Source organism: Microcaecilia unicolor, chromosome 2 (assembly GCF_901765095.1).
Source record: "Microcaecilia unicolor chromosome 2, aMicUni1.1, whole genome shotgun sequence".
Lineage (NCBI taxonomy): Eukaryota > Metazoa > Chordata > Amphibia > Gymnophiona > Siphonopidae > Microcaecilia > Microcaecilia unicolor.
In genome coordinates this window covers 263,949,313-263,962,091 of record NC_044032.1, presented here as the reverse complement: position 1 = coordinate 263,962,091, position 12,779 = coordinate 263,949,313, and the positions used below count along the sequence as shown (strand labels likewise).

The following is a 12,779-nucleotide window of genomic DNA, read 5'->3' as shown; positions in this document are numbered from 1 at the left end:
GTGGATGTTGGCCTGTGGGGTCACTTCAGAAAATAACAGGGACTTCACCTCTACATCTGCTCCTTGCTGGGATGTTTCAGCAAAAGGCTCCTGGGAGCAATGTCTCTGAATGGATTAGTTTTGGACATACTGTAACAGTAATGAACCTCACTCCTATGTCAGCGTATGTGGAATATGATCTCAATCTCTCAAATTTACTGAGAACGCTTGCCGTTGTACTTGCATCATGCCAAAGAGAGCTTCCTTCTGGAGTTCATAAGATGCAATAGGCATAGCCGACCTTTCCAGGTGCACTTGCAAATTCCTTGTAATCAAGCCTGTGGCTCCAAAATGATGGGAAATATTTCTGTAACTCTCTGACACATTTTCTAGGTCTTGAATTACATTTCTTGGTATTTGAGGACCTTCTCTCTTTCCACATGATTCACAGAGTAATTGCTTGGGAATGACACCTCTACCATCATTGCTGTTCTTGTGTTTTTGTTTTCCTTATACCATTATGTCCAGTTTTCTTGCATTCAGTTGGAATGGGGATGATCCAGGTGATCACATCTTCATTTTTCATAATTCTTCAAGGTTGTGATCACAGTGCTTTTCCAGTACAGCAGTGTTGTAGTATTTGGAAAGTTTCCAGTGGATGAGACATGCCACCTCATTGTAAACCGTTCTGTTTTGCAGTTGCAATAAGATACGGTATATAAATTGATGTAAATAAATAAATAAATAAATAAATAAATAAATTGTGCCCTCTGTATAGAAATGTTCTCCCCTCAGACCTTTGCAACCAGCTATGAGTAGAGTAACCATTCCCGGTGTTTCCTTACAGAATCTCGATATTTCTGTTATACCAGTTTTTCTATGTTTGCTGTGAACCACCTCATTCATAATCCATTGTCCGGGGCTATAACCATCAATCCCTCATCCTTAGATTTTAGTTCACATCTCCTTAACCCAGTGGTTCCTGAACCAGTCCTGAGGGCTCCCCAGCCAGTCAGGTTTTCAGGGTGCCCAAAATAAATATTAATGAGAGAGATTTGCACGCCCTGCCTCCACTGCATGCAAATCTTTCATGAATATTTTTTGTGGATATCCTGAAAACCTGACTGGTGGGGTGCCTCCAGGACCAGGTTTGGGAACCTCTGCCTTAACCATTTATGTGTCTGGTTTTGATCAAGAATGGTTCCTGGGCATACTTCCCACTGTATTTCTGCATTTGGTACTTGCATTTTATCTCTTGTTTTGCAAATTCTGTTCCTTCTTTCCTTTGTGTACTGGTGGATTCTCCTTTATTCCTTCTACTCGTCAGTACTCTTTTCCAAATTTAATGTGGGAGCCAGATTCTGGACATTTTTATATTCAACATTTTTTTTTGTATACTTTGATCTACTGATGCTGTCAGATAGGTCTGAAGCGTGAAGACCTACAATAGTAGCTTAGTAATCTCTACAAAGTTCATTTTTCATTTGGCTCAAGGAATGGCTAGTCTGATTTTTATAAATTACCTTGTAAGCATAGAGGAGTTTTCTTATTTGTGCATTCATTTTTTAAAGACCTTTAAAGAGGCCCAACTACAGTTCCAAAGCTGTGTGAGAGTATGGGAATTGCCAGCTGATTAATGACTTGTATCTTATTCTAATCAAAATCAGTTTTAATCTTGTAATGTTCTCTCAGTAATTCATGCATGATTGTTGCTCCTTCCTCTACTCCTAGATATTTATATATACTTTCCTATTCAGACAAATGTGATGTTTCCTTCTCCTGTGCTACACACACGCACACGAAACTCAAAGCATTTTCCACCTGTGTGACAGGTTTATTTATAAACACAAATGAAAAGACAGAATTTACAAGAGCAGATGAAAGCCAGAGCACCTTTGGTTTTTTCTCCAGGGGAATGAGAGCAATCTCTCACTTCTTGGAAACAGTGAGGTAGATGGAGCCACAGCAGCGGCCGATGCTGGAACAGAGTGGGGCCAGAAGGATGTCCAGGATGCTGGTCCAGAAAGTGCGAATCGGAGGCATACAGAGGGTACAGAACTGGGAGCAGGGCATCACAAACCTACAGAGACAATTTCCAGAGGAGAGAGCCATCAAACAACTGAGACACTTTCATCTGGAGTACTGGCTGTGCAGACTAGGGACAGGCAGCCAAAAAATGTTTGTCTTGTTTTATTTTTGTCCCACAACAGATGTCATGCACTCTTCTTAAAGAGTGCACATTCTTTTCTTGACAGTGCATGCATGTGTGAATCATCACATGTGTGCAAACCATCGTGCATGCGTGCACTGTCAGGGAAGAGTGCACATTCTACACATAGAGGGTAATTCTCACAAGATCACCTAAAGTTAGACACTGGCTGTCTGGTATTCAGACCACGGGAGATAGCTGGACTGTCTCCCGCGGTCCACTCAAAACCTGGATATTCAATGTCGGGCCATTTTCAGTGATATTCAGTGTTTTTTCCAAGCTGATACTCAGCGCTGCCCAGTTAAAGTCACTGGCTAATTATTCTACTATTGTAGTGGCCAAATATTTCCACCAAACTTGGCCGGTCTGCCTTCGAAAATCAACGGATAGCCAGATATATCGACTGATATAACTGGCTACTTTAAATCTCTAACTGGCGATATTCAGTTTCCTATAGCCACCTAAGTGCTGTTTTAGTGGCCATTGTTTTTTAAATATCGGGTGGTGGGATTCTGTAACAGCAGTTACACACATAACTGCCGTTCTAGAATGCTAGCATAACTCCACAGTTAAGTCATTGAGCTGGTGTAAGTGCTTGGGCCTGAAGTTAGGAGCTTAACTGTAGGCAGTTAGGTGCTTAACTGTTAGCATTCTATGATCTATAAGTATGCCACTGACCCAGCCATGCCCCTCCCAGGTCTCCGGCCCCTTCCAGTTGCACATTGTGGATTTTGTGCATTTAATTGCAGAATCGTGACTAAGGGCAGTTATGCACAGAACTGTTAATTAGTACTAATTATGTGTGCCAGTTTAGAGAATTAGGGGGTATTGTACACTCCTTAAGAAGAGTGCGCTGTATTATTGGCGAAATAATATTTCATCACAAACGACAGCCCATCCCTAGTACAGACACGCTAAACCTCAGTTGTCAGGCATGTCAGAGGGATTGGAGGCTGTCTCATACTTTCATGCCTTGAGCCTGTCTTCTCACACATTGGAGTCATATGAAGAGCTGTTATTTAAGTAGCACCTGTGGCATCTCTAGACATAAATATTTGGTGTGGCAATAGGAGACAAGATAGGTATGTGGGGGGGGGGGGGGGGAGCGGGGGCAAGTGAAAACGACATTTCCATACATAACTCCCTACCCCCCTCCTACACTTTTAAATTACCCATCTTCTATACATAAAAGAAACCCTCCCTCCCAGTAAAACCATCATTATATAAATGATAGCATCATTTATATAATAAATGTATATAATATATAATAAATTATAATAAGCAAAAACATAATGCTGACACCTACGCAAGATCACAATGTATTCTTCTACCATGTATGTACGCACTTGAATGTAAAACCATGTGCAACTCTGTAGACCGGAAATGGCAGTCGCCACTACGGCAAACGTAAGCCACATTGAGCCTGCAAATAGGTGGGAAAATGTGGGATACAAATGCTACAAATAATAATAATTCAACAAATTCTTCTATGTGGGCGTGAAGTTTGGATTCTGATTGGTCAGAATCTCAATATAAACCATGAAGCTCCAGTTCTGTATCACAAACTCATATTCCCCAATAATGAAGCTACACCCTTACAACTGACCTCACAAAAAAAATATTCAGATTATGTCAATCAACTTAGGAACAGCACACGCTCCTTCCGCTGCCAGATAATTTGTTTAAAGTACATGGGTTTTTGTTTGTATAGTCACTCTACCGCAGTGCTTCTCAACCCAGTCCTTGGTGTACATCCAACCAGTTGAGGTTTCAGGATATCTACAATAAAATGTGTGAGATAAGTCTGTATACCAAGGAGGCATTGTATGAAAATGTCTCTCATGCACCTTCATTGTGGATATCCCGAAAACCCAACTGGCTGAGTGTGCCCAGCTTTGCTCTACCAGAATTGGAGACCCACTAGTCCCGAGCATTTTTATTTTTCAAACAGGCCAGACATTTTGAAAAATAACACAAAACTCTGCAAAACGGTACTCACCAAACCATAAAAGCCCTAACCCACTTATGAAGACAGGCAGGCCCTAGAGCACCAAAATAATCTGCTACTGGGAAACTAGAATAAAATGGACTGTTACATAAAACTACACAGACATCACATGGAATCCTTCACCTCAGTTGCAGATGCAGAACATGACTCTCACCTGATACAAAATAGGGAACCACAAAAAACATACAGACAAAAACTGAAACGGATACAAAAACTGAAAGCAGAGATACCAGACTCTGCATGTGGTGCAACACCAGAGAAATAAGAAGAAATGCATGTCCTCCTGTACAGTGCAAAATAAAGCTGACAAATATAGACCCTCAACACTGACATAATTCACTAAACTGAAAATGAAATCATTTTCCTACCGTTATTATCTGGTGATTTTATTATTCTAATCATCATGTTCCCAATCTCTGGTTTTGCTTTCCTCTGTCTGTGCTTTTAACTCTGTTTCCAGGGCCTCCTTTCCATTTCATTTATTCCTTTTCTCACCTCCTTTCTTCTTCACTTCCTGTTTTATGTCTGTTTGGCACTGATCTTTCTCAATTAACTTTCTTCAATGTTTGTGCTTTCTTCTCAGTCTATCTAGCTTTCCCTCTTCCCTTCCCTACATGTGCACCATATTTCCCCTCTGCTCTTCATATGCAGCCTTTCATCCTCTCTCTTCCCTTCCATTCCATCCATGTGCATTTCCCCCTCTCCTTGCCCTTTTATCAAGTGCAGCATTTTCCCCTCTCCCTTCCCTTCATGTGCAACATTTCCCCCCTTCCCTCCTATCCAAGTATTTTTCCCTCTCCCCTTCCATCCATGTGTATTTCCCCCCTCTCCCTTCCATTTCATTCATGTGCAGCCTTCCCCCTCCCTTCCCTTCCATCCATGTACATTTCCCTCCTTTCTCTTCTATTCATATATAGCCTTCCCCCTCTCCCTTCCCTGCCCTTCTATCCAAGTGCAGCATTTCCCCCTCTCCCTTTCATTCCATTTATGTGCATTTCTCCCTCCCCCTTCCATTCTTCATGTGCAGCCATTCCCCCTTTCCTTTCCATTCATATGCATTTCCCCCTTTCCTTTCCATTCATATGCATTTCCCCCTTCCCTGTCCTCCTATCCAAGTGCAGCAATTCCCCCTCCCTCCCCTTCCTTTTATGTGCAGCCTTTTCCCCTCTCCCTTCCCTGCTGCCCTCCTATCCAAATGCAGCCTTTCCCCCTCTCCCTCCTTGCTCCTGATGCAGCAGCTCTCTCGCTCAGGCAACAACGATCCCCTGTCGCTGCTGCCTGTGCTGGCTCTGAGAATCAAAATAGCAGCTGCGACCACTCCTCAGTAGTCTCGCGAGAGTTTGTGGCCATTATTTAGAGCTGCAGAGCCGGCAGGGGAAGCAGCTGCTGCCCGACCATACAAAGCCCCCTCCTCACAAACTGAGGAAAGCCCCGAGACCCCGGATCTACTTGAACCATCCAGGTAGATGTGGGAACTTGTGGCTTTCACTGGGGGTGCAAAGGGGGTGCAATGAGGATTTATGGTGGTGCATTTGCACCCTCGTAGCGACTCCTATGAGTAGCACCCTTCTTCTTTCAATTTCCTGATAGTGTTCTAATTTCTGAGAACAATCCCATGCAGAATTGGACCAGGAGTGAGTAGACAGTAGGTGAGAGAATGGCAGGGTTAGGGAACACTTGAAGGCAAGGGAGGTAGTCAGTCCTGAATCCTGGTGCTAGTGAAGCCTCGGCTGAGTGCTGAGGCAGCAGAGAAGAGGTGAGTGTCCTGGAAAACAGAGGGAGTAGAAATGGGAGAAGGATGGGCGAGCATTCAGTGAGTTCAGGGCCAATGCAAAGGTATGAGGAACCCTAGGTAAACCCAGGGCCGCTGAGACTGGGCCAGGCCCGGGACAAGGCCGCCCCTGGGGCCCCCCCCCCACCCAAGGTCGCCAGGCCTTCTCTTCACCCCCGGGCCCTCTGCACTGACTTTAAGCGCCTCACCTTCAAAAGGGCAGCAAGCAGCGGCAGACCACTCCTTCCATGTCCCGCCCTCGCGGAAGTTACGTCAGGCAAGGGCAGGACACAGAAGGAAGGAGTGGTCTGCCGCTGCTTGCTGCCCTTTCGAAGGTGAGGCGCTTAAATTCAATGCCAGGGAGCGACGGAGGGCGGGCGGGCCAGACTGCGGCGGTACCGCCGGGCCCCGGGGAATTGTGTCCCCCCTGTCCCCCCCCTCTTGGCGGCCCTGGGTAAACCTTCAGCATTGTGCAACTTCCCCCCCTCCCCCCATTAATTGTAAGGTCCTCGGGTAAGCTCCCTTGAGGTTTAAATGGGCTGTTTGAAACTTGTCCACCCTCCCTGCAGGTAAAAGTATGTGCTGCTGGTTGCTTAAGGTGGGTGGCTGTCAGAAACTATTGCTTTGCTTTGACTGCAGCTGCACTTTGCTTCCCTCCCTGAAAGGTGCCACTCTAGGTGACTACCTAGTCTTGTCTAATGGTTAAGCTGGCCCTGAACATGTGAACATAAGTGCATGAGTAGCCTAGTGGTTAGTGCAGCAGGCAAGTCACTTAAACCTCCATTGCCCCAGGTACAAAATAAGTACCTGTATATAATATGTAAACTGCTTTGATTGTAACCACAGAAAGGCAGTGTATCAAGTCCCAACCCCTTTCCTTTCCCTTTCAGCAACAGTGGTGTGTGTGCTTAACTGAGAGATAGAGTGGCCTAGTGGTTAGGGTGGTGGACTTTGGTCCTGAGGAACTGAGTTCACTTCCCACTTCAGGCACAGGCAGCTCCTTGTGACTCTGGGCAAGTCACTTAACCCTCCATTGCCCCATGTAAGCTGCATTGAGCCAGCCATGAGTGGGAAAGCACCAGGTACAAATGTAACAAAAAAATATATATGTGTCAGAGAGACAGAAAATAGTGTATGTGTGTGTCTCTATCTCCCTCTGTCTGTACATTTGTCTTTCTCTGTTGGTATGTCTCTCTGTCTGTGTTTCTCCCCTTCTTTTGGTGTGTATGTCTTTCTATGATGGGAACAGCATCATATACAGTAAATATTAGTTTCCCTTACAAAAAGTGGGCCAGAGAGTTTCAAAGATATAAAAATACACATATTTTAACTTCTGAGTGGAGAGCAATGTTCAGCATTGTGAATTTACTCTATTCTATCAGATTCTTATATACCGACCATTGTTCCAAGGTTAGATTCACAGTGGTTACAGCATGAAACTAGTTAGTGGGGGGGGGTAGATTTGGATGATATAATGTAATTGGGGAATGAAACATTGAATAAGTGAGTTTTAAGCAGTTTCCTAAAGAGTATGCAAGACGGTTGTACTTTCAAGGCCATAGGGAGCGTGTTCCATTGGCGAGCCCACTGAAAAGGGAATGTTTTTTTCAAGAATGGATTTTAGTCTGACAGTTTTGATGGAGTGGTAACCTAAGGCCAATGTTCGTTGGTAGCAGAGATTTCGCGAGGTGGAAGGGTATTCCAGCAGGTCTACCAGCCCCTCAGTGTTAAACCTGTGAAGAGCCTTAAAGACCATGCACAGTATTTTAAATCTAATACATTGTGTGATAGGTAGCCAGTGTAGCTTGTTTAGTGCAGGGGAGACCCTGTCAAACCGACCCAGGCTGGAGATCAATCTGGCTGCTGTATTTTGTAGTAGTTGAAGACGGGCTTTTACCTTACAGCTAATCTGGGAGTGCAAGGAGCTAATCTAGTTGTGGTAGGCGTGTGGCCTGTGCCAGAGTTCTGAAATTTTCTTTCTATTGGAAGGATCTGATTGCTTGTACATAAGTACATAAGTATTGCCACACTGGGACAGACCAAACGTCCATCAAGCCCAGCATCCTGTTTCCAACAGTGGCCAATCCAGGTCACAAATACCTGGCAAGATCCCAGACAACTCAATACATTTTATGCTGCTTATCCCAGAAATAAGCTGTGGATTTTCCCCAAGTCTATTTGGTCATAGTTGCCTTAGCTTTAAGAAGAACCCCTTGCTCAGGGCTGTGACCTGTTTGTCGAATGTGAGGAGTCTAGGATGACCCCCAGTAGTTTAGAAGAGCTCTCGATTTGTAGACTTTCACCGGAAGCTAAGGTTATGGGGTTGTTTGGGATATTATCCCTGAACCGGTCATTTGTTTGTTCAAACTTAGGAAGTGCTGGGAAGCCTAATTGTCAATATAGGAGATATAGAGGGGCATAATCGAAAGGGGCGCCCAAGTTTTCCTGAGGACGTTCTCGCAGGACGTCCCGGCGAAAGGGCGGGGAATCCCGTATTATCGAAACAAGATGGGCGTCCATCTTTTGTTTCGATAATCTTGACATTTAGGTCGTCCCTAGCAATGGTCGTCCTTAGACTTGGTCATTTCTGATTTTCGGCGATAATGGAAACTAAGGACGCTCATCTCAGAAACGACCAAATGCAAGCCCTTTGGTCGTGGAAGGAGCCAGCATTTGTACTGCACTGGTTCCTCTGACATGCCAGGACACCAACTGGGCATTCTAGGGGGCACTGCAGTGGACTTCAGAAAAAGCTCCCAGGAACATAGCTCCTTACCTTGTGTGCTGAGCCCCCAACCCCCCCCCCCCAACCCCACTACCCACAACTGTACACCACTACCATAGCCCTTATGGGTGTAGGGGGGCACATAGATGCGAGTACAGTGGGTTTGTGGTGGGTTTTGTAGGGCTCACATTTACCACCACAAGTGTAACAGGTAGGGGGGGATGGGCCTGGGTCCGCCTGCCTGAAGTGCACTGCACCCACTAAAACTGCTCCAGGGACCTGCATACTGCAGTGATGGACCTGAGTATGACATTTGAGGCTGGCACAAAATATTTTTAAAGTTCTTTGTTGAGGGTGGGAGGGGGTTAGTGACCCCTGGGTGAGTAAGGGGAGGTCATCCCCAATTCCCTCCAGTGGTCATCTGGTCAGTTCGGGCACATTTTGTGCCTTGGTCCTAAGAAAAACTGGACCAGGTAAAGTTGTCCAAATACTCGTCACGGATGCCCTTTTTTTTTCCATTATGGGTCGAGGACGCCCATGTGTTAGGCATGCCCAAGTCCCGCCTTCACTACGCCTCCAACAAGCCCGCGTGAACTTTGGTCATCCTCGCAACGGAAAGCAGTTGGGGACGCCCAAAATTGGCTTTCGATTATGCCAATTTGGGCAACCCTGTGAGAAGCCATGTAAGCCGCATTGAGCCTGCCATGAGTGGGAAAGCCCGGGGTACAAATGTAACAAAAAAAAAAAAAAAGGACGCCCATCATCCGATTTGTGTCGAAAGATGGGAGTCCTTCTCTTTTGAAAATAAGCCTGATAGTGTTTGATGGAACTCAGGAGGCTGTCCAAGAGCAGAAAAATATCGTCTGCATAGGATAGTATGTTAATTCCCTAATCCAAAATTGAGTTGCCCAACGAGCTTAGATAGATGTTGAATAGTGTGGGGTGAGTGGAGAGACCTGGGGAACCCTGCAGCTGGGGTTCCAGCTTGATGATATCTCCATTTGCCCCTTTACACTGTAAGATCTGTTCTTTAGAAATTTCTCGAACCAAGCCAACACTGTTGCTGTCAGGTCAATTTCAGATATCCTGGACAAGAGGGAAGTCCTTGACTCAACCAGTGTCTAATCTTGGTCCTGAGGATGAGGAACATTGTTTCTGTGCTGTGGTTCGGTCTAAAACCATGCTGTGTCTTATGTAGGATATTGACAGTTTCTATATGATTTTACTGTACATTGGCTGAGAGTTCCAACACCTTTGCCATACATGGTATGCTAGACACAGGACAGTAATTGTCTACATTTGTCAGATCTGCTTTTGTGGATTTCGGCAATGGAGTTAGGACTATTTCAGTCAGGGAATCTGGGTAGCGGCCAACTTGAAAGTTAACATTAGTAAATTCAGTGAGCCAGCTTAGTATTTCTTGTGGCATATCTGGTAGTAGATAAGAGGGGCAAGTGTCTATGCTGCATAATTTTTTTAGAGTCTTAACAGTTTCTTTTTGACTGCTGTACAGGTGACTTTTTCAAAGGTGTCCCAGATTCTGTATGATGGGATGCTTTTTTGTGTCTCGCTAGGAGTGATTTCTGGTGTAGGATAGATCGTACTGAAAGACTTAAATATGTTTTTCTAACTTTATTCTTGAAAAATTGTGCAAGTTCTGCGGCCTTGGGTTGTAGAAGCCTTAGTATCGACAGTATGTGGTCAGTATTAGTCAAGACCTTGTAAAATTTGAATAGGGTTCTAGATACAGTGGGGGAAATAAGTATTTGATCCCTTGCTGATTTTGTAAGTTTGCCCACTGACAAAGACATGAGCAGCCCATAATTGAAGGGTAGGTTATTGGTAACAGTGAGAGATAGCACATCACAAATTAAATCCGGAAAATCACATTGTGGAAAGTATATGAATTTATTTGCATTCTGCAGAGGGAAATAAGTATTTGATCCCTCTGGCAAACAAGACCTAATACTTGGTGGCAAAACCCTTGTTGGCAAGCACAGCGGTCAGACGTCTTCTGTAGTTGATGATGAGGTTTGCACACATGTCAGGAGGAATTTTGGTCCACTCCTCTTTGCAGATCATCTCTAAATCATTAAGAGTTCTGGGCTGTCGCTTGGCAACTCGCAGCTTCAGCTCCCTCCATAAGTTTTCAATGGGATTAAGGTCTGGTGACTGGCTAGGCCACTCCATGACCCTAATGTGCTTCTTCCTGAGCCACTCCTTTGTTGCCTTGGCTGTATGTTTTGGGTCATTGTCGTGCTGGAAGACCCAGCCACGACCCATTTTTAAGGCCCTGGCGGAGGGAAGGAGTTTGTCACTCAGAATTGTACGGTACATGGCCCCATCCATTCTCCCATTGATGCGGTGAAGTAGTCCTGTGCCCTTAGCAGAGAAACACCCCCAAAACATAACATTTCCACCTCCATGCTTGACAGTGGGGACGGTGTTCTTTGGGTCATAGGCAGCATTTCTCTTCCTCCAAACACGGCGAGTTGAGTTCATGCCAAACAGCTCAATTTTTGTCTCATCTGACCACAGCACCTTCTCCCAATCACTCTCGGCATCATCCAGGTGTTCACTGGCAAACTTCAGACGGGCCGTCACATGTGCCTTCCGGAGCAGGGGGACCTTGCGGGCACTGCAGGATTGCAATCCGTTATGTCGTAATGTGTTACCAATGGTTTTCGTGGTGACAGTGGTCCCAGCTGCCTTGAGATCATTGACAAGTTCCCCCCTTGTAGTTGTAGGCTGATTTCTAACCTTCCTCATGATCAAGGATACCCCACGAGGTGAGATTTTGCGTGGAGCCCCAGATCTTTGTCGATTGACAGTCATTTTGTACTTCTTCCATTTTCTTACTATGGCACCAACAGTTGTCTCCTTCTCGCCCAGCGTCTTACTGATGGTTTTGTAGCCCATTCCAGCCTTGTGCAGGTGTATGATCTTGTCCCTGACATCCTTAGACAGCTCCTTGCTCTTGGCCATTTTGTAGAGGTTAGAGTCTGACTGATTCACTGAGTCTGTGGACAGGTGTCTTTCATACAGGTGACCATTGCCGACAGCTGTCTGTCATGCAGGTAACGAGTTGATTTGGAGCATCTACCTGGTCTGTAGGGGCCAGATCTCTTACTGGTTGGTGGGGGATCAAATACTTATTTCCCTCTGCAGAATGCAAATAAATTCATATACTTTCCACAATGTGATTTTCCGGATTTAATTTGTGATGTGCTATCTCTCACTGTTACCAATAACCTACCCTTCAATTATGGGCTGCTCATGTCTTTGTCAGTGGGCAAACTTACAAAATCAGCAAGGGATCAAATACTTATTTCCCCCACTGTAGGTTATCTGAGTTGTTGATTTCTCGGCCATAGAATTCCTTTTTGGCCTGAGCTATTTATTATTTGTATCCTCTTATTTCTCTTCTCCTACTGTCATAGACAGAACTGTCCTTTGTCTTTCTCCAGGACTGCTCTAGCTGTCTACTGTCTACAGGATATTTTTTTGATTGCTAGTGTATTACAGTACCAGCACACTATAAAAGCAAAAGTGTGGGGAGGGGGGGTGAACATGCTTGGCGTGCGCGCAAAAGAAATACAAGGCAAACCGGAAAGTGAAGCACACATTAGCACCTGTTTTCTGCATCTTTAAATATAAACTTTTCCATTTTTTTTCACTTGGAAGGCTTATATTTAAGGGCAGGAAACAGGCGCTAATGTGTGCTTTCACTTTCAGATTTGCTCGACTCCCGCACACTTATTTCTTAGTACTGGCGCTTACAGGCTTGCACGAGCTTTCCTCCACTTCCAAAAGAATTAAAAACTGGCAGATTTTAAAGAAAGAATCATGAGAAATCCTCTGTTCAAACACCCCAATGCTTGCATTCATGTGCCTGCAGCTACACCAGCCATTGACCTGGCATAACTGTGGGCACCTAAATGCAGCAAGGACCCGCGTAACTTACTGGATTCTATAAGTTGCATGTGTAAGTGGCAGCCAGGGTCAGCCTAAGACAATCTGCCGCCTGAGGCGAGGAATGAGCCACCACTGCTGCCCTCTTGAGTTGAAGAATGAGCAGCCGCCCTGC

The 12,779-nt window shown here is 45.1% G+C and overlaps 1 protein-coding gene across 1 annotated transcript in view; it reads right to left on the bottom strand.

Annotated features, from left to right (window-relative positions):
- Positions 1 to 1,088: 1,088 nt before the first annotated feature.
- LOC115462406 (caveolin-2-like) overlaps positions 1,089 to 12,779 on the bottom strand; it is a 29,491-nt gene continuing 17,800 nt past the window's right edge. Inside the window, exon 3 of the mRNA XM_030192422.1 lies at positions 1,089 to 2,059. Coding sequence (XP_030048282.1) covers positions 1,909 to 2,059 — 151 coding nt within the window. The 3' untranslated portion in view covers positions 1,089 to 1,908. The remainder of the gene's footprint in view (positions 2,060 to 12,779) is intronic.